Source organism: Scyliorhinus torazame, chromosome 8 (assembly GCF_047496885.1).
Source record: "Scyliorhinus torazame isolate Kashiwa2021f chromosome 8, sScyTor2.1, whole genome shotgun sequence".
Lineage (NCBI taxonomy): Eukaryota > Metazoa > Chordata > Chondrichthyes > Carcharhiniformes > Scyliorhinidae > Scyliorhinus > Scyliorhinus torazame.
Genome location: NC_092714.1, coordinates 34,756,534 through 34,779,136, shown reverse-complemented (window position 1 = coordinate 34,779,136; position 22,603 = coordinate 34,756,534). Strand labels below are relative to the sequence as shown.

Genomic DNA, 22,603 nt, shown 5'->3' with positions numbered 1-22,603 from the left:
CCTCAGTAGACGAGTCCTCATCAAACGTCCTTTATGCCACCGTAATACTGTCCTTGACTAACAATGCCACACCTCCCCCTCTTTTACCACCTTCCCTGAGCTTACTGAAATATCTAAACCCCGGCACCTGCAACAACCATTCCTGTCCCTGCTCTATCCTTGTCTCCGAAATGGCCACAACATCGAAGTCCCAGGTACCAAACCATGCCGCAAGTTCACCCACCTTATTCCGGATACTCCTGGCATTGAAGAAGACACACTTTAAACCACCTTCCTGCCTGCCGGTACACTCCTGCAACTTTGAAACCTTACTCATGACCTCACTACTCTCAACCTCCTGTGGACTGGAGCTACAATTCAGGTTCCCAAGCCCCTGCTGAACTAGTTTAAACTCTCCCGAAGAGCATTAGCAAATTCTCCCCCCAGGATATTGGTACCCCTCTGGTCCAGGTGTAGACCGTCCCGTTTGTAGAGGTCCCACCGACCCCAGAATGAACCCCAATTATCCAGAAATATAACTGATACAGCCTTACTTTTATGTTCAATTCCTCTTGTAATAAAGCATATCATTCCATTAGTCTTCTTAATTACTTGCTGTACCTGCATGCTAACCTTTTGTATGACTCATGCACTAGAACACAGAGATCCTTCTGCATCTCGGAATTCTGCAGCCGTTCTCTGCTTAAGTAATACTCTGCCTTTTTATTCTTCCTGCCAAAGTTTTTACATTTCCCCCCTTCAAGTCATTCACCATCCTGACTTGGAAATATATCGCTGTTCCTTCACTGTCGGCTGGCTCAAAATCCTGGAATTCCCTTCCTAACAGCACTGTGGGTGTACTTACACCTCGGGAACTGTAGCGGTTCAAGAAGGCAGCTCAGCACCACCTGAAGAGCAACTAGGCTTGGTTGATAAATGCTGGCTTAGCCAGTGGTGCACACATCCCGTAAACGAATGACAGAAAATCATGCCAATCAGAAAAAAGATCCATATATTCTGTTTTCTGCCTGCCAACCAATATACTATCCATATGTTACCCCCACATCATGAGCTTTTATTTTCTGCAATAATGGTACCTTAACAAATGCTTTCTGGAACAGTACATCTACAGGCTCCCCTCTATCCACAGTGCATGTTATTCCATGAAAGAATGCCAATAAATTGGTTAAACACAATATCCTTTACACAAATGCTGACTCTTCCCGATTACTTGAGTTTTTCTAAGTTTCCAGCTATAACCTCCTTAATGATCGATTCCAATGCTTCCCAAGGCAGTTGTCAAGCTAACTTATAGTTCCCAAAAGACGTGCTTTTAGGCAATTTGGACATTCTGAATTCTCCCTCGTGAACCCGAATATGTGCCAAAATGTGGCAACTAGGCGCTTTTCACAGTAACTTCATTGCAGTGTTAATGTAAGCCTACTTGTGACAATAAAGAATATTAATTAGTTCCTTTTTTCTGCCTCTCCCTTCTTGAATAGTAGGGTTATACGGAACTGATGGAACCTTTCCAGAATCTCGTGAATTTTGGAAAATTAACACCAACGCATCTACTAGCTCATTAGACAGCTCTTTTCAGACCCCAAGATGAAGTTCATCAGGACTCGGAGATTTTCCAGCTCCACAGAGCCATCAGTTTGTTCAGTACCACTTTCTTACTTGTAATTTCACCCAGTTCCTCTACCTTCAGATTTACAACTATTACTGGAATTTATTTTTGGAACAAGTAGTGAAGAATGAGCAAAAATTTGTTCATTTCATCAACCATTTCCTTATTATCTATTATAATAATAATAACCTTTTATTGTCACAAGTATGAAGTTACGTTGAAAAGCCCCTAGTAGCCACATTCCAGCGCCAATTTGGGTAAGCTGGTACGGCAATTGAACCCGTGCTGCTGGCCTTGTTCTGCATTACAAACCAGCTGTCTAGCTCAGTGAGCTAAACCAGCCCCATTAACTCCATATTAACTCCCCATTCTCACTCTCCTGAAGATGACATTCACTTTACCTGCTCTTTTCCTGTTTAAGTACCTGTAGAAACTCTTACTTTCGGTTTTTACATTTCCAGCTAGCTTCCTCTCATACTCTTATTTTCTGTCTTTATTCTATGCCATTAGAATCATAGAATCCCTACAGTGCAGAAGGAGGCCATTCGGCTCATTGAGTCTGCACTGACCCTCTGAAAGAGTACTCCACCCAAGCTCACTCCCTGCCCCTTAACCTAACCTACATATCTTTTTCTGGGCATTAAGGGGCAATTTTATCATGGCCAATCCACCTAACCTGCACATCTTTGGACCGTGGGAGGAAACCGGAGCACCCGGAGAAGGCAGAAATTGAACCCGGGTTCCTGGAGCTGTGAATCAACAGTGCTAACCACTGTGCTACCGTGCCACCCATGCACAGTTATATGTTTTTTTTCCTCAAGTTTGGTGCTTTTATTAAATTCTTTAGTTAGCTGCTGATGGTGGGTCCACCCCTTAGAATTGTTCTTTATAGTAGGAATGTACTTTCGGAATATTTGGAGATATCCTCTTAAAAGTCTGCCAGTGCTTTTCTATTTATCGAGCTTCTAGCCTTGTTTCCTTGTTCACCTCTGCCATTGCAGCATTCGTGCCCATGTAATTTCCCTTTAAGTTCAAAAAATGCCTTCAATGTGCCTCTAAATGTCACTTTCTGACTCAGAAGGGCCACTTTACAAGTGTTGGAAATCGGAAAAAATTGAATCCCTACTGAAGGAGGAACCCTACTGACGTTTTAAAGTCCAATGCCTGACATGGAAAAAGAACTACTTTAATCTGTTCATGCTATTGTCAGGCAAGGCTTACTTGGTAGCTTTCTCAGCTCTGAGCCAGAAGATTGTGGGTTCAAGTACCATTTCAAGGGTTTGAGCACAAAAAGCGAGGCTGACGCGAGGGCTGCACTGTTTGAAGTAACATAATTCAAATGAGGCCGTAAATTTGTGCCTCGCCTGTTCTGCGAGGTGGAGGTAAAAGATCCAATGTCAGTATTTCAAAGGACAAGGGAATTATAGCCAGGGTTCCTTTGCTAATATGCATCCCTCAATCCTTTTTTGTGGTATTGAGTCATTATCACATTGCAGTTTGAGAGTGTGCTGTGCACTACTAGGTTGCTGCATTACAACAGTGACTACACTTCCATAATATTTCATTGGCTGTAAAATGATTTAATGTCCTACGGTGAGGAAAGGCACCATATAAATCCAAGTCTTTTTTTTTGCCTTTACATTACTTTAATACTGTGCTAAATAATTGATTAATTTAAAAGTAGGAAAGCACAAACTGGGGCAAGAGTCTATTGTTTGCATTGATTCAGGAAAACGTACATATATTAGAGAAATCAGGACCCAATCATGTCTTAGAACGGGGAATGTTGGGTAAGTCCTATGATTGGTGTATTTAGTGTGAATAAAAGCCAGGAGAGCTGGATTATTGTAATGATAGAGGAAGCAGGTACATTTCTGTCCAGGCTAATGAATATTGGTAGGGATAGCATGGTCTAGCTGGAAGCTGAAAAGGCATGTACATAAATTTACCAGCTGCCAAACTCTCGTGCCTGACGTTATGCTATTCGAGTGATCAATTCAGTAATTAAAATAGTAGCTCACAATTGCTTTGATTTATCCACCTTGCAATATTTTTAATGAGGATTTGAGGTCAGCAGGGAGATTGGGTTCGATTATTTTACACAGTTTCATGGTGTTCATCATGGCTTCAAGATTTACATCAAACAGTTTATTTTACACTGTCAAATACACAGAAATTGAGCTAATAGTACCCGAAAAGCAGGCTGAGGTGCAAGGGGTTGGACCTGTGCTTGGCAAGAGATAGGATAATTCAAATGGTATTTGTCATGGCCATGTTTCTAAAACAGCACTACTCAGATTCATAGTAATTGAGCTGATCGAGTCCTGCTGGAGTTGGAATATTTCCAGATTTCCATGTAGATGAGTAAATGAAAAACAATCATTCTTACCATCTGGTGAGAACTGGTCCCGCTCAAATACGGTGATACACAGCACATCCTGTTCCAAGTCTTTAATGAAGAATTGACAGTTGGAATTCCATTTGGGATTCAGAGTATCCTGAATGGTTTTTGTGATGTGACACTGAGAGCCCATGGTCACTTCACAGTAAGGATTGCTCTTTCCTAAAATGGAGATGATTTTAAAAATTGACTCAAATCCTACTTGACCTTCAATGGAACATATAAAACAGTCATCAACTCTCATCAGTTAATCAGAGAACTGATTATCAGACCTTTCCATCCTCCTCCATTTCTCTTACCGAAAACCTATCACATTTCTAACATTTCCCTGTTCACAACCCGAAACATTAACTCGCACAGATGCTGACCAACTTGCTGAGTATTTCTAGTATTTTTTGGACTTTTAAAAATATGTACATGTAAGTTATTCTGTTTTCAGGCTATCTTGCCAGTGAACATCTGGTGGAAATTTACTTCGTCAGAGATTCTGTTTGGAGTCTTCTGTTTAAGGTGCATAGTCAGTCTTTGTTGTGAAACTACCTAATTCCAACTTTCTGAAGAATATTTCATCTAATTCCAACTTTCTGTGGATTTAGTTTTGTGCAATGAAAAGGGATGAATTAATGAGTTCATAGTTAAGGATCGTCTAGAGAAGAGTGATCATAGCATGCTAGAATTTCAAGTTCAGTTTGAGGGAAAGAAACTGGAGTCCCACACTAGTATTCTGGAATTAAACAATTGGGGCAGCACGGTAGCATTGTGGATAGCATAATTGCTTCACAGCTCCAGGGTCCCAGGTTCGATTCTGGCTTGGGTCACTGTCTGTGCGGAGTCTGCACATCCTCCCCGTGTGTGCGTGGGTTTCCTCCGGGTGCTCCGGTTTCCTCCCACAGTCCAAAGATGTGCAGGTTAGGTGGATTGGACATGATAAATTGTCCTTAGTGTCCAAAATTGCCCTTAGTGTTGGGTGGGGTTACTGGGTTATGGGGATAGGGTGGAGGTGTTGACCTTGGGTAGGGTGCTCTTTCCAAGAGCCGGTGCAGACTCGATGGGCCGAATGGCCTCCTTCTGCACTGTAAATTCTATGAAAGGTAATTACGTCAGCATGAGGACAGATTTGGACAGGATAGCAAGACTAAAACACAGGTCAGTTGATGAACAGTGGTAGATGTTCAAGGAGATATTCAATTCCACCTAACTAAAATATATTCCAGAGAGGAAAAAAGATTGTAAGACGGGAGGAAATATCCATGCCTAAGCAAGGAAGTTAAAGATGACAAAAACTAAGCCATATTGCAAACACCTGTGGCAGGCTGGAAGATTGGGAAACTTTTTAAGATCAACAAAGGGTTACAAATTTTTTAAAAAGCAAAGGTAAATTATTGTAATAATCCACAGGAGGCGGGGGAACCGTCACTACTCCAGTATTTATTCGCAATAACTATATACAAGAGCAGCTCCAAACAGTGCTGCTAGCATTCCAGTCAACTTAAGACTGCCTCACAAAGCCTACACAGGTGCTTATATGGGCCCCTCAATGAGCTATCATTGAGGGAGCTCATACTCCAATTGGTCAACCAATAATGCCAATTGCAGGTCATTACACCCCTCTCCCCCAAGGTCCGAGGAATTCCTGCCAGCTGGCATTCCTCTGAGCTTCTTCCTGCTCCTCATGTCCGGGTCTGTCACCTCTGTGTCGTCCGCCGGGTCGTTGACACGTGGGTGGGGTGTATCTTATAGGTGCCTGTCTTTTCTTTGACGACCTCCTTGGAAGTTGTTCTTCCTCCTCCTCGGGGAGAGGTGTCGTGGCGGCCTCGTCGAACGTGTCCATCTCCTACTCTGACGACTGGATGACGGGGTCTGGAGAAATTGTTCGGGGTTGGGGTGTGGGTATCTTTTCCGTCTGAGCTATCCCAGCTTGAGGCGGTCCTGCTTCACCTGCCTCCAGGTGTGGTTCCGCTGCCCTTATTTGGTCTAGGTGTTTCTTCAGCACCTTACCTCCTATCGAAACTTCATAGGATATGGGCCCTGTTTGGGACTCTACCGTGCCTTTGACCCATGTTGGTCCATTCCCATAATTCTTGACCCAAACCGGTGCCCCCACCTGGAAATGTCTCTGCTGCCGACTATTATCATGCCCCCTGCGTTGGACCTCCTGTTGTTTCTCCACTTTCCCCGTTAAATTTGGGAAAAGGAGACTCAGCCTCGTTTGCAGCCGCCTTCCCATTAAGAGTTCAGCTGGTGGTATGCCCGTTGTGGAATGCGGTGTGGTCCTGTCATCACACAGCCAGCGGGAGAGCTTTGTGTCCATTGACGCTGCCGGCTGCTTCTTGAGTCCCGCTTTTAGTGTCTGGACCGCTCTCTCTGCCAGGCCGTTGGATGCTGGATGGTAAGGGGCCGTTTTGATGTTGCGGACTCCGTTTCCCTTTATTTTCCAAATTCCTCACTTGTGAATGCCGTTCCGTTGTCCGACACCAATACCTCCGGAAGTCCATGTGTTGCAAACGAGGCCCTGAGCTTTTCAATTGTCGATGCTGTGCTTGCCGCGTTTACCCGGTGGACGTCCAACCATTTGGAGTGGGCGTCCACTATCACCAAAAACATTGAGCCCATGAAAGGGCCGGCGTGGTCAATATGCAGACGGGTCCACGGTCTGCCTGGCCATTCCCACGGGTGCAATGGCGCAGCTGGTGGCACTCTTTGCCCCTGTTGGCACTCCTGGCACCGACGTACCAAGGCTGCTATGTCTGTGTCCAATCCTGGCCACCAAACGTAGCTTCGAGCTAGCATCTTCATTTTAGACACCCCTGGGTGTCCGTGATGTAACTCGGTTAAGATTGCCCGACGGCCCTAAGCTGGGACTATTAACCGGGCTCCCCAATATAGAATACCGTCTTCTACGGTTATTTGGTCCCTTCTGCTCCAGTTTGGGTGCATCTGGGGCTTCACTGGTCTCTCCAGTTCCCCTGTTAGCAGTAAATGCTTCATCTTGGCTAAAACTGGGTCTTTTTGCGTCCAGAACCTAATATGTTGTGCGTCCACTGGTAGGGTGTCCAAAAAATTTAGAGTCATTACTGTCTCCTCTACTTTCGGTATTAGCGGCGGGGTGTCTGGGAGGGGAAGTCTGCTCAATGCATCTGCATTTGCTACTCGTGTTCCCAGTCTGTGCTCCAGAACGTATCTATACGCCGCCAGTAGCAACGCCCAGCGTTGGATTCTAGCTGATGCAATCGGGGGTATTGACTGGTCTTCTTTTAATAACCCTAATAACGGCTTATGGTCCGTCACTATGGTGAATTTCCGCCTGTACAGATACTGGTGAAATTTGTTTACTGCAAATATCACCGCCAGTCCTTCCTTCTCGATTTGGGCGTACTTTCTCTCAGCCATCGCCAAGGTCCTCGAAGCATAGGCTAGTGGCCGTTCTTCCCCATTCCTTCCTCTATGGGCTAAGACGGCTCCTACGTGACCACCAAATCCTTCCTTGGGTCATAATGCTCTAGGACATTTTCGGATGACAGCTGTTCCTTAAAATTTCCCTAAATGCTCGGTTTTGGCGGGTGGACCATTTCCATTCTTGTCCCTTTTTTAGTAGCTGGTGGAGGGGTTCTAGGATGGACGCCCTATTTTCAATAAATTTGCCATAATAGGTTACCAACCCTAGAAATGACCGTAGCTCCTGGACCGTGGTGGAAGCTGGGGCTTCTTTTATTGCCCTTACTCTGTCTTCCAATGGGTGTAAGCCTGACCCGTCTACTTTATATCCCACTTGTGGGGCCAGAAAAACACATTTTTCTCTTTTCAGCCATACGCCTGCCTTTGCGAAACGCCTGAGCACTTCCTCCAGGTTCCTTAAGTGTTCCCTGTTTGTCCTACCCGTGATTAGGACATCGTCCAAATAAATCGGCACCTGCGGTAGTCCCTGCAGAATATTTTCCATCATATGCTGGAATATAGCGCAGGCTGATGACACTCCGAAAGGTAGCCTAGTATAACGAAAAAGTCCCTTCAGGGTGTTGATCGTAGCGAACTTCTGGGAGTCCTTGTCCAGTTTTAACTGCAGGTAGGCGTGGCTCATGTCCAGTTTCGTGAACAAAAGCCCACCTGCCAATTTGGCATATAGGTCGTCTATTTTCAGGATCGGGTATTTATCGTCTGTTTGAAATCTCCACAGAGACGTATCGAGCCGTCTGGCTTCAAAACTGGTACCACCGGCGCTGCCCATTCCGAGAACTGTACTGGTCTGATAATGCCGTCACGCCGCAACCTTTCTATTTCAACATCTTTCTTCCTTAATGCAAAAGGTACCGGCCTGGCCTTACAAAATTTCGGAAGGGCTTCTGGGTCCATGTACAAAGTTGCTTTGGCGCCTATAATTTTTCCCAAACCTTCTTGGAAGACCTCCGGGTATTTTTGGAGTGCTCCACTCAACTGCCCGCTTCCACTCTGGAAAATTTTCATCCAATCTAATTTTAGGTCATTCAGCCAGTCCCGTCCTATTAAGTTCGGTCCGGAGCCCTCTACTATCGTCAACGGTAATCCAAGCAATTGTTTGTCATATTCCACGGGTACCTGAGTCGTGCCTAGAACTTCCAGGAGTTCCCCCGTGTAGGTTTTCAGTTTCGTCGATGTTTTTGTTAGGGTTAGTGGCTGGAGTCCATCTTTGATTTTTAAAAATGCTGCCACTCCCATTACTGATACGGCCCGCACCCGTGTCTATTTCCATTAATGTCGGCCGACCGTTCACCCGTGGGGTAATCTTAACAGGCTCTGCTTTCTTCGTCGCAATATTATATAACTGTTCCCCTTCGGAGGAGGATGGGGCGTCTAGGTTGTGTACTTCCCTGCATCCCCACCTGCTATTCCTCTTTTGCCACCTCCTTCTAGGGTTTCTGTTGCTGTTACCCCATTCTGTCTGGTGCCAGAAACGGTCCTTCTCTGTTGCGGAAGCCTCAGCCTGAAGTTCCCTCTGTCTCCAGTTAATCCTAGCTGACTTGGGGGCAGTTCTGGGGTTTTCCTTTGGCCCTCTATTCCTCATGCTTTTAACGAGGGCGGCTATCTGGTAGCTGGACCCGTTGTGGTAGTCCCTCTCACAGGTATCTACCTCCATTGGCGTGCCCTGCAGTTCCTGCGCCCCACTTGCTGCCTTTTCTAGGGACAGTGCGAGCTGTAACGCCCGCCTGCCGTCTAGCTGCGTTTCCGCCAACAGGCGCTTCTGTATTGCGAGGTCGCTTATGCCCCACACTAACCAGTCCCGAAGCATTTCATTTAGCGTCGGGCCGAACTCACATTTTTGCGCCAGCCTTCTCAGGCGGGTCAAGAAAATTGTGACTGACTCTCTGTCTTCCCACTTCGTTGTGTAGAACCTGTACCTACGCAAAATGAGGGGTGGTTTTGGGTCATAGTGCTCTTCCACCAATTCAGTTAATTCTTCGAAAGGTATCGTGTCCGGCGTATCGGGATAAGTTAGACTATGTATAATGGCGAAGGCTGAGGGTCCGCACGCCGACAGCAGGATAACCCGTTTCCTTTCATCCTTCATTATCTCATTGGCCTGGAAGAAGTAACACATTCTCTCCACATACTGGGACCAGTCCTCAATAGTCAGGTCGAATGCATCTAACCTCCCCAAAAACGGCATTTTTGAAAAAGCAAGGCTTACCCTCCGAGTGCGGCAGCTGGTCTCCACAAGGTTCTTTGTTTACCTCGTCGCCAATGTAATAATCCACAGAAGGCAGGGGTACCGTCACTACTCCAGTATTTATTTGCAATAACTATATACAAGAGCAGCTCCAAACAGTGCTGCTAGCATTCCAGTCAACTTAAGACTGCCTCACAAAGCCTACACAGGTGCTTATATGGGCCCCCTCAATGAGCTATCATTGAGGTAACTCATACTCCAATTGGCCAACCAATAATGCCAATTGGAGGTCATTACAATTATGAACGAAAACTAGCCCAAAATATAAAAAAGATAGTAAAAACTTCTATAAGTACATAAAAGGGATGAGAGTAGCTAAAGTGAATGTTGGTCCCTTGACAGATAAGACAGGGGATTTAATAGTGGGGAAATGGCGGGGAAGCTAAATCAATATTTTATCTCAGTTTTTACGGCGGTGGACACTCATTACATCCCAATAGTAATAGGTAATTGAATGGGAGGAACTTAGAACAATCATCAACAATAGGGAAAAAGTACAAAACAAACTATTGGTATTGAAGGCAGAGACCCCAGGACCTACATCCTAGGGTCTTAAAGGAAGTGGCAGTGGAGATATTGGATCCACTGGTTATAATATTCCAAAATTCCTTGGATGCGGGGAAGGTTCCAGTGGATTGGAAAATGCGAATGTAATGCCCTTATTCAAAAAGGGAGGGAGTCAGAAGGAAGGAAACTATAAACCAGTTAGTTTAATATCTGTCATTGGGGAATTGGTAGAATCCATCATTAAAGTAGTAATAACAGGGCATTTAGAAAGTGAAAACGCAATCCACCAGAGTCAGAATGGTTTAATGAAGAATAAATCATGTTTGACTAGTGTGCTAGAGTTCTTCGAAGATGTAACAAGCCAAGTGGATAATGGGCAACCTGTAGATGTAGTATATCTGGACTTCCAGAAGGCATTTGATAAAGCGCTGCACAAAAGGTTTCTACACAAGTAAGATCACATGGGATTAGGGGTAATTTATTAGCTTGGATAGAAGACTGGCTAATCGACAGAAGGCAGAGAGTCGGGATAAATATGCCTTTTTTTGGCTGGCAAGATAGTGGGGTGTCACAGGGTTCGTTCCTCGGGCCCCAACTATTTACAATATATATTAATGACTTGGATGTAGAGATATAAAGTATTATTGCTAAATATTGCAGAAGACACTAAAATAGGCGGGCTAGTAAGTTGCAATTTTGAAATAAGAAATTAACAAATGGATATAGATAGGTTAGGTGAGTGGGCCAAAATTTGGCAGATGGAGTTTAATGTGGATAAGTGTGAGGTCAACCATTTTGGTCAGAAAAATGAAAAGACAATTTATGTAAATGGAAAGAAATTTCAGAGTGCTTTGGTGCAGAGGGATCAGGGTGTCCTTGCGCATTAATCACAGAAAACTAGAATAGGTAATAAGGAAGGCAAATGGAACTTTGGCATTTATAGATAAAGGAATAGAGCATAAAAGTAGGGACGTGTTGCTGCAACTGCACAGGCCTTGGTGAGACCGCACCTGGAGTACGGTGCACAGTTTTGGTCCCCTTATTTGAGGAGGGATATAATTGTATTAGAGGCAGTTCAGAGAACATTCACTGGACTGATTCCAGAAATAAGGGGTTTGTTTTACGAAGAGAGATTGAGCAGTTTTCCTATACTCTTGAGTTTAGAAGAATGAGAGAAGATCTATTTGAGGTATACAAGATGATAAAGGGTATTAACAAAGGAGATGTAGAGTGGATGCTTCCTCTTGTGGGGCAATCTAGAATGAGAGGTCAGAGTTTTAGGATAAGGGGCAGCAGATTTTAAACAGAGATGAGGAGAAATTCCTTCTCTCAAATCTGTGGAATTCGCTACCCCAGAGTGCAGTGGATGCCGGGACGTTGAGTAAATTTACGGAGGAGATAGACAGATTTTTAATTAGCATTGGGTTGAAGGGTTTTGGAGAACGGGCAGGAAAGTGGAGTTGAGGCCGAGAGGAGATCAGTCATGACCGCATTGAATGGCGGAGCAGATTGGAGAAACTAATTGTCTCCTCCCGCTCCTAGTTCTTGTGCTCCATGTTCTCAATAAATCTGCAAATAGTAAAAATGCAAAACACTTCATCAAGTGAATTAACATACTGATTAAAGAGAAAATACTTTCCTCCCTCAAGACACCTTGCTAAGCTATGGTTCCATTACTAAATTAGCCCAGGGAACTTTATAAAACTTGAGTGTTGGCATGTTGTCATTGCCAGAGTGCATCGTAGCCTAGGCGTGATCTTCACCTGAACATACATGTAGACTTCGAGCTCGGGTTGCTGAGCAGTAATCAGTTAATTTTCTCCCCAATACAGTGGTGCGGAGGCCAAATTCCGTGTACCTATCAATACTCCAGCTGAGATTAACCATTCAAGCACAGGCCAGATCCTGAATCTGGACTCTGCCTGACCTACATGGATCACTCATTCCCTGGCTATTCCAATGGAGAATCCAATCTGTTCAAGCATGGCAGGCAAACCAGAGTGATCAATGCCACACGCCTCAAATGGGTTGGCACTTTACCCTTAGCTGCAAGTGTAAACAGAGACCACTCTGTTGAATTAATTTTGCCAGTTCATAGCTGTCAAACATGCATGCAGATAGAACAAGGTGCAATATAAAATAGTCTTTGAGAAACAAATCATCATTACTCTTTGGGCTGATATTTTCTCTGGGGATTGATGCTGAACAAGTGATACACAGGAGACTGAGTAATTCTCACCATTTGACCGACATGCTTTCAGCTCTATGCCTTCAACTATATTCACCATGAGCCTTCCAATGCCAGTAGCCCTTTGAGAGCGAACTGCAGAGAGGTAAACATAAAGGGAACATGTATTTGCATGTGAACTGCTGCTGAAGAAACACTTTCTCTGCGTCTACCCACTGCTTTACTTACCCAAATAAGCCTTTTCCCGCTTCTTTTTTTCTGTTTCTATGTAGAGTTCCGAAGCAGCTTTTATTTTCTGTACCCAAGCTGTTCTGTTGGAACCAAAAAGCCATGAATAGAATGGAATAAAAATAATGTCAGCGGGCTTTTCAATTGTGGTGACCAGGTTCAATTCTATCTAAAAATGATGCATGAGAATTTGCTCTATCTGTCCAGCTGTGGGTGGCCCCTGTGGAATGAGTCAGGCAGCCTCAATCCAATTTCCGTTGACAATGGACTCAAGCACCAAGTTGTCCTTAATTCGGCACTCATCCACAGCGTCACCCTGGAAGATCACAGATAAACTGGTGAAGTGCAGTGAGGATGCTCATCTGAGGTCAGGGTCGAGAAGTGTTATTGGGTCAGAGTAGGAAAACCTTTAAGTTGCTGTTAGGAGTGCGTAGTCATGACACTATGGGTATCTGACATGGAAAGGTTCCATTCCCCAACATTGTCACCTCATATCTTGATGAACACAGTAAACCCAAAATGTATGTTTGCTGATAAGGATGTTACACGGATGTATCAAAAAATCTAGGGTAATGAAATAGAAAAAGCTGCAAATACATTGGAGGATAACTGAAATAGTAACATTTCTCAAGCTGCTGACTGATTTCCTTGAACAATTACAAAGGCCCAGCCTTTTCCGTGTGTATTTCAGATCTGCAGGTTTCCTTTCTATATTGCCTGTAGAGAGTCAGAGTTTTACAGCACAGAAGGAGGCCCTTTGGCCCATGCGGTCTGTGCCGGGCATCAAACACCTATCTATTCTAATCCTATTTTCCAGCACTTGGTCCGTCACCCTGTATGCAATGGCATTTTAATTGCTCATCTAAATAACTTGAATGTTGGGAGAGTTCCTGCCAAAGCCACCCTTTCAGGCAGTGAGTTCCAGATTCCCACCGCCCTCTGGGAACAGCTTCTCCTGAAATCCTCCCTAAATCCCCTGCCTCTTGTTTTAAATACCATTGAATAAGTCCATAAGGTTTCATATAAATCATTCAAAGTACATTGGATACATGTTCCCTAATCTTGGGCATCATTACAGGTCAGTTTGCCAGATGTCTTGTTCAACATGTTACTGCTATTCAGAGCGTCTTGCCAAAAACTCCAGTTAATCTACATTATGTTCGAGATTTATACCCTAGAGGAATTCCAGCAGCACAGGAATTAACACATCAACTTTCGGCTCACCGGTTTGATCTATTTATACCAATGCAACATCAGAATTCTCTTAATGAGTTCTAGTAAACAGAGCACTTTGTTTACCATAGGTAGCCATCTCCAGCAAATTTAATCTGGCTCATTTTTACACAATCGTACATCATTTATCACAAATATATCTCTGAATTACTAGAATATCATCATTCAATAAAGCTAAATTGGCAAGAGAATTGCTTAGAAAAGTGATATATAGTTAAGTCTTCTCTATAGCCTTGGGATGCTGCAATAACATGTTTTCATAGAATTTACACTGCAGAAGGAGGCCACACGACCCATTGAGTCTGCACCGGCTCTTGGAAAGAGCATCCTACTTAAGCCCATCCCGTAACCCAGTAACCCCATCTAACCCAAGTGCAATTTAGCATGGCCAATCCACCTCACCTGCACACCTTTGGACTGTGGGAGGAAACTGGCGCACCCGGAGGAAACCCACGCAGACACGGGGAGAACGTGCAGACTCCGCACAGACAGTGACCTAAGCTGGGAATCGAACCTGGGACCCTGGAGCTATGATGCAGCTGTGCTAACCACTGTGCTACCGTGCCCCCCCCTATAATGTTGAATTAGAACAAAGAGAAACAGTCATACCATCCTTATTGTTGGACCACATTCTGTTTTGCGCAATCATTTTGTGCGCAATATTATCTGGGTCCCAAACAAATTTATATAAATTAAATGTATTTCCATTTAGTAAGCACTCAACTGAAGACACAAATTTAAAGGGCATGATTCTGCATTGCCCGACGCAGATATCGTAATCGGCGAATCCCTATTGATGCCGAAATCGGGGGCAGCGCCTGTTTTCGGATACTCTGCCCCCTCCAAAACAGCATCATCGGTGAGTGTGCCGCACGCAGTTGGGACGGCCTCGGGATGTCACCTGAAGGCCTTCCCCCAATGGGCCGAGTTCCCGAAGCCGTGGGACACGTGTGCTCCGGGTTTTCATCAACTTTGCGTGGTGGCGGAGTTCCGGTAGCGACCATGACATGCTAGGGCGCGCGAACGGCAGCTCCCGCCGGGATCGGTTTTTCAGGCCGCTAAAAGGAGCGGCGGCGGTAATTGACAGGAGGGACCGGCGCGGGAACAGACGTGGGAGAGGCTCCCCCCGGTGGTGCATGGAGAGGACCAGGAGCGGAGCCGGCAGACCCGCGAACCCGGGGAAGGAGGTCGAGAAGGTCCGGGAGAACAAAATGGCGGCCGGAGAAGATCGGGATGTGTGGGCCCAGTGGGCCAGAGAACAGCAGGAGCTCCTTAAAAACTGCTTCATGGAGCTGGAAACGGAGATGCTGGCCTCCATGGAAAGAATTGTGGTGACCCAGAAGGCAACAGGAAAGGAGATCAAGGAGGTGAGGAGGAAGGTGGCGGGAGAACGAGGACGAGATCCTGGGCCTGGTGGTGAAAGTGGAGGCGCACGAGGCACTCCATAAGAGATGGCAGGAGAGGCTGGATGACCTTGAGTGCAGGTCTCGGAGCCACAATCTGCGGATCCTGGGCCTTCCTGAAGGAGCGGAGGGGGCGGACGCGAGCACGTACGTGGCCACAATGCTGGGGACGCTGATGGGCGCGGGGGCCTTCCCGCGGCCCTTGGAGCTGGATGGGGCGCACAGGTTTCTCGCCAGAAAGCCGAGGGTAAACGAGCCACCGAGGGCGATTGTGATACGGTTTCGCCGCTTGGCAGACCGGGAGCGAGTCCTGCGGTGGGCGAAGAAAGAGCGGAGCAGTAAGTGGGAGAATGGCGAGATCCGAATTCACCTGGACCTGGGAGCTGAGCTGGCGAGGAGGCGTGCAGGGTTTAACCGGGCAAAGGCGGTCCTCCACGGTAAAGGGGTGAGGTTTGGGCTCCTGCACCCGGCGAGACTGTGGGTAACATACCAGGACAGGCACCACTATTTTGATACCCCAGATGAGGCGTGGTCGCTCATCAGGCAGGAGAAGCTGGACCTGAACTAAGGGACTGTTGTATGGGGGTGAAATGTGCGGGTGGGGAGGGACCGAGGGGAGGACGGCGGGTAAAGCATACGCTTATGGGCATGTCTGCCCTAGTTTGGTTGGGGGTTTTGTTGTTTGTTTTGCTTGTTTTCCAGGTGTTTTGTTTTCCAGGTGTTCGGTGCTAGGGGGCGGGAAACACCTGGGACGGGCTGTCCGGCGCACGGGGAGGTCCCAGATGGTGCTTGCCCCTCTACCCTGCGGGGGGGGGTGGCCCGAAGGAGGCAACAAGTTAAGGATTGGTATATAGAGGCGGGAGCGGCCGGGGTCAGCATGGGTGAGCTGACTCACGGGAACACAATGGGGGGGGAAACCAGAGCTAAGCGGACGCTTGGTGCAGGGGGGGGGGGGGCTGCTGCTTTGCTGACTGCTGAAGGGGAGCCAGGTGAGGGGTATGGATGGAGAGTCGGGCGGGGAGGGCCGGCGGCGGGAAAGCTGGAGGAGGGATGGCTCGTCGTCGGGATGGGGGGGGGGGGGGGGGGGGGGGTGGTCAACCCCCCCGACCAGGCTGATCACGTGGAACGTGAGGGGCATGAATGGACCGGTCAAGCGGTCCCGCGTGTTCTTGCATTTGAAGGGGTTGAAGGCGGACGTGGCCATGTTGCAAGAGGCGCACTTAAAGTTTGCGGACCAGACGGGTGGGACAGGTGTTTTACTGGGGGTTAGACTCCAAGACCAAATGGGTGGCCATTTTGGTCAGTAAACGAGTGGCATTTGAGGCGGGGAGCATCGTGGCAGACAAGGGGGGCAGATATATAATGGTGAGTGGCAAGCTGCAGGGGGCCCGGTTGGTGTTAGTGAATATATATGCCCTGAACTGGGACGATGCGGACTTTATGAGGCGCGTGTTGGGTAGGATCCCGGACTTGGAGATAAGTCAACTGATAATGGGAGGGGACTTTAATACGGTCTTGGATCCGAGCTTGGATCGTTCCAAGTCCAGAACGGGAAAGAGGCCGGCGGCGGCCAGGGCCTTGTGGGAGTTCATGGGCCAGATGGGGGGAGTGGACCCCTGGAGGTTTACGCGGCCAAGGACGAAGGAGTTTTCCTTTTTCTCCCATGTCCATAAAGTCTATTCGCGAATAGACTTCTTTGTGCTGAGTAGGGCGTTAATCCCGAGGGTGGAGGGGGTCGAATACTCGGCCATTGCAGTCTCGGACCAAGCCCCGCACTGGGTGGACCTGCGACTGGGGGCGGAACGGGGTCAGCGCCCTCTCTGGCAACTGGATGTGGGGCTGCTGGCGGATGAAGAGGTGTGCGGGTGGATAAGGTGGAGTATTGAGAATTATGTGGGAGCGAACGACACAGGAAAGGTGACGGTGGCAGTGGTCTGGGAGGCTCTGAAGGCAGTCATTAGGGCAGAGTTAATCTCCATTGGGTCCCATAGAGAGAAGACGGAGAGGGAGAGACTGGTGAGAGAGATACTGTTGAACGAGCGCCGGAAATTACAGGCGGAGTTTGACTTGCTGTCCACGAGGAAGGCGGAGGCGCAGCTGAGGAAAGCGAAGGGGGCAGTTTATGAGTATGGGAGAAGGCGAGTAGGATGCTGGCGCACCAGCTGCGCAGGAGGGAGGCGGCCAGAGAGATTGGGGGAGTGCGGGATAGGGAAGGCAACATGGTGCTGAGCCCAGAGAGGGTTAATGAAGTCTTCAGGGAGTTCTACGGGAGGTTATACGAGTCGGAACCCCCCGGGGAGGGGGAAGGGATGAGGCGGCTCATGGACCGGTTAAGGTTCCCAAGGGTGGAAGCAGAGCGGATGGAGGGACGGGGGGCCCCGATTGAGTTGGAGGAGGTAGTCAGGGGGCTGGCAGGCATGCAGACGGGCAAGGCCCCGGGCTCAGACAGCTTCCCCGTAGAATTTTATAAGAAGTTCTCGGAGCTGCTAAGCCCGGTCCTGATGAGATCCTTCAATGAGGCAAAGGAAAAAGGGACCCTCCCTCCGACAATGTCGCAGGCATTGAACTCGCTTATCCTGAAGAAGAAGGATAAGGATCCGCTTCAGTATGGGTCCTATAGGCCGATATCGCTCCTGAACGTGGATGCCAAGCTGTTGGCAAATATTCTGGCCACCAGAATAGAGGACTGTGTCCCGGGAGTGATTGGGGAGGACCAGACGGGTTTTGTTAAGGGCAGGCAGCTGAACACGAACGTGAGGAGGCTCCTGAATATTATCATGATGCCCTCAGAGAGGGGGGGGGGGCTGGCTTCGATGGACACGGAGAAGGCCTTTGACAGGGTGGAGTCGGAGTATCTGTGGGAGGCGCTAGGGCAGGTTTGGATTTGGGGAGGGATTTATAGGGTGGTTCAAGCTGCTGTACCAGGCCCCTGCAGCGAGTGTGTCCACGAACCGGTTAAGGTCGGAGTATTTCAGGCTGCACCGGGGGACGAGGCGGGGGTGTCCCCTGTCCCCGTTGCTGTTTGCCCTGGCAATTGAGCCATTGGCCATTGCACTCAGGACTTCGGGGGATTGGAGGGGGCTGGTGCGCGGACGGGAGGAACACCGGGTCTCCCTCTACGCGGATGAGCTGCTGTTGTATATTTCGGACCCGTTAGAGGGGATGGGGGAGGTCATGCGGATCATGGGGAACTTTGGGAGGTTCTCGGGGTATAAGTTGAACGTGGGGAAGAGTGAGCTGTTCGTGGTCCACAGTAGGGGCCAGGAGGAGAGACTGAGGGAGCTCCCGCTCAGGATAGTGGAGAGGAGCTTTCGGTACTTGGGGTTACTAGTGGCCAGGAACTGGGATGCCCTGCACAGGCTCAACTTAACCCGGCTCGTGGAGCAGATGGAGGGAGAGTTTAAAAGGTGGGATATGCTCCCACTTTCCCTGGCGAGACGGGTGCAGACTGTGAAGATGATGGTTCTCCCCAGGTTTCTCTTCGTCTTTCAGTGCCTCCCCATTTTCATCCCCAAGTCCTTCTTTAAACGGGTGAATAGGATTGTTACGGGATTTGCGTGGGTGAATAAAACCCCGCGAGTCAAAAGGGTATTCTTGGAGCGTAGCCGGAGGGGGGGTGGTGGGGTTGGGGGGGGTGGGGGGGGGGGGGGGGGGGGGGGAGGACTGGCTCTGCCGAACGTCTGCAGTTATTACTGGGCGGCCAATGTGGCCATGATTAGGAAATGGATGATGGAGGAGGGGGTGGCATGGGGGCGGCTGGAGGCGGTGTCGTGTAGAGGCACCAGTCTCGGGGCACTTGTTACGGCTCCGCTGGCGCGATACACCACACGTCCGGACGCCATCACTGAGGATCTGGGGGCAGTGGAGGAGACACAGGGGAGAGGAGGGGGCCTCGGTGTGGACCCCGATACGGAATAACCACAGATTTGCTCCGGGTAGGATGGATGGGGGGAACCATGGCTGGTATAGGGCAGGTATTAGGAGGATGGGGGACCTGTTTATAGACGGGGTTTTCCCCAGCATGCAGCACTGGAGGTGTGGTTCGGCCTGCCCCCGGGGAATGCGTTCAGGTATCTTCAGGTTCGGGACTTCCTGAGAAAACAGGTGGGGACATTCCCGCGGCTGCCCCCATGTAGGATACAGGATAGGGTGGTGTCTGGCGTCTGGGTAGGGGAGGGGAAGGTGTCGGACATATATCAGGAGCTGCAGGAGACAGAGGAAGCCTCTGTGGGGGAGTTGAAGGATAAGTGGGAGGAGGAGCTGGGCGAGGAGCTGGATGAGGGCCTGTGGGCCGATGCCCTGGGCAGGGTGAACTCCTCATCATGTGCCAGGCTCGGATTAATCCAGTTTAAGGTGGTGCATCGGCCGCATATAACGGCGGCAAGAATGAGTAGGTTTTTTGGGGTGGAGGACAGGTGCCCGAGGTGTGCAGTGAGTCTGGTGAATCATGCTCATATGTTTGGGGCATGCCCCACGCTTAAAGGATTCTGGCAGGGGTTTGCAAGGGTGATGTCTAGGGTTTTGGACGCTCGGGTGAAGGCGAGACCAGCGGTAGCGATATTTGGGGTGGTGGAGGATCCGAAGCGAAAGAGGCCATGGTACTGGCCTTTGCCTCCCTGGTAACCCGGAGACGGATTTTGTTAATGTGGAGTGACTCGAAACCCCTGAGCATGGAGACCTGGATTAGCGACATGGCGGGGCTCCTCAGCCTGGAGCGAATAAAGTTCGCCTTGAGAGGGTCCTTGATGGGGTTCTCCCGGCGATGGCAACCTTTCCTTGACTTTCTAGGGGAGCAGTAAGTGTCAGCAGCAGCAGCATCCTGGGGGGGGGGGGGTTCATGTGGGGGGGGGTTACTGTTGATATAATGATGTGAGTTGGGCATGGAGACAAAACCCACCTTGTTCTGTTTTTTAAAAAAAATAATTCTGTTCTGGAAGTAGTTTTATTGTAAGCTTTGGGCTATGCTTATTTTTTATTACTATCGGTATTTCTATTTTTGTTACTTCATAGAATTTACAGTGCAGAAGGAGGCCATTCGACCCATCGAGTCTGCACCGGCTCTTGGAAAGAGCACCCTACACAAGTTCAACACCCTCCACCCTATCCCTACAACCCAGTAACCCAATCCAACACTAAGGGCAATTTTGGACACTAAGGGCAATTTATCATGGCTAATCCACCTAACCTGCACATCTTTGGACTGTGGGAGGAAACCGGAGCGCCCGGAGGAAACCCACGCACACACGGGGAGAACGTGCAGACTCCGCACAGACAGCGTTATGTAAAAATGGTGATTGGAAAAACTTTAATAAAACATTTATTTTTAAAAAACCTTGCGTGGTGGCTGCGGATTGTGTCCAGCACCACCACAGTCGGGGGGCGTTCCGCTGGCCGGGGGGGGGGGGGGGGGGGGAGGCTGGTGAGGGGTGGTCCGGGGTGGTGAGGGGGTGTACAGGGGGGCACTATCTGGCAGGCCGGGTCCACATGTGGCCGGCGCCATGTTGTACTGCACGACCACTGCAGGTGGTCGGCATGCGCTGCCACGCACCCTGCAATTCTCTGGCCGTTAATGTCAGGAACGCCGGGAGTTTTATGTGGCGCGGCTGCTAGCCCCCCACTGGGCGGAGCATCGGTGCGTGGGCGCTGCCGACTTTCTCATCGTAAAACTAGACACTTCCTCCGGACATAGCCTCAAAATCAGAGTATCCAGCGCCAAAGGTTCCCAGAGAAAATGAAACCCCTTGGGAATCTTCTGCACATACTCATTGGAGATTGCCCCCTCAATAAGTACATGTTGAGATTAAGAATTGCAGACATTTGGGGCACAAAAAAGGGGGCCAAATCCACTGCACTGCTTAATGAAACAGCTACCCAGCGAGTGGCAATGTGCTGCCCGTTCCCCATGTGCTAATCAATTCTTAATCTTCAAATATAGGAAATAGGGCAGAGGGTGGGCCTGGACGGGGTGCTCCTTTGGAGGGCCGGTGCAGACTCGATGGGCTGAATGGCGTCCTTCTGCACTGTGTAAGGATTACACACATTCCTTTTCAAAACCATTCTGTGCTCAGTACTATTTTCGAGAGGGCACTGCACATCCCAACAATCCTCTGCATACACTAATCTGCCCTTTTGTTCTCTTGCTGGTTTATGCCCCCTCTAGTTATTGACCTAATAGCTCTTTCCTCATTTACCTCATTAACCACCTCCAGACTGCACTCAGCCTCCCCAGATTGCTGCGGAAGATAAACAGCAGTGTATGAATTGGGTTTTATGGACATGGCTTTCAGTTGGCCTGTAACTTAAGAAAATCGGAGTGCAAAGCCCCCTGCCGTTCATTGATATGAAATCATCCTCTTTAGATGTAGCCCAGTGGGACCAACAGAGAAACAACTGGAACAGTTCTAGAGAAGCAAAATACAAGGAAAGGATATAGCGTCCATTTCCCCTTTATGTTGCACCCGTTTTTCATAGAAAGAGCAACTCTACAAGCTGTTTCAGCTGACTAAATTAGCAGAACATGAAGATATGACCTGTACCTAAAGAGGGGTAAATTAAAAACCGTGCAAACAGTAATTCAGTGAGTGGGTGGTCTATGGAAGAGGCTCTCTAAAGTGATGGTGGAAGGGGCTCAAACCTATTTATAGATTCATTCATGTTTAAATGGGATAGATTTTGTTAAGAAAGTAACGTTTTGTGACAGGAATGAGGCACAACCTGTGGAAAGTGGTAGCACAGTGGTTAGCACTGTGGCTTCTCAACACCAGGGTCCCAGGTTCGATTCCCGGCTGGATCACTGTCTGTGCGGAGTCTGCACGCTCTCCCCGTGTCTGCGTGAGTTTCCTCCGGGTGCTCCTGTTTCCTTCCACAAGTCCCGAAAAATGGGCTGTTAGGTAATTTGGACATTCTGAATTCTCTGTGTGTACCCGAGCAGGCGCCGGAATGTGGCGACTAGGGGCTTTTCACAGTAACTTCATTGCAGTGTTAATGTAAGCCTACTTATAATAATATTTATTGTCACAAGTGTGCTTGGAAGGAACAGAGGACTTCGCACCCAAGATTCCCAAATGGATGGGGATTTTCTTGGGTAATTTCTGGGTCTGTTGTAGACTAATTATTAGAGATTGATCACCAAAGGTGGGGAGAGAGGCCGCCGTGTTGGCCTTTGCCTCCCTGATAGCCCGGAGGCAGATATTGCTCGGGTGGCAGGACTCGGAGCCGCCTAGGGCGGGGGTATGGGTGAGTGATTTGGCAGAGTTTCTGCACCTTGGGAAAATAAAGTTCACCATCAAGGGTTCAGACGAGGGTTCTTCTTGAGGTGGAGGCTGTTCATCGG

The 22,603-nt window shown here is 48.5% G+C and overlaps 1 protein-coding gene across 1 annotated transcript in view; it reads right to left on the bottom strand.

The window, feature by feature from the left end:
* itsn1 (intersectin 1 (SH3 domain protein)) overlaps nt 1–22,603 on the bottom strand; it is a 295,505-nt gene that overhangs the window by 9,545 nt on the left and 263,357 nt on the right. Inside the window, exons 40-42 of the mRNA XM_072513357.1 lie at nt 12,635–12,717; nt 12,458–12,541; nt 3,999–4,172 (exon numbers count right to left, since the gene is read on the bottom strand). Of these exons, the coding sequence (XP_072369458.1) occupies nt 3,999–4,172; nt 12,458–12,541; nt 12,635–12,717 (341 nt within the window). The remainder of the gene's footprint in view (nt 1–3,998; nt 4,173–12,457; nt 12,542–12,634; nt 12,718–22,603) is intronic.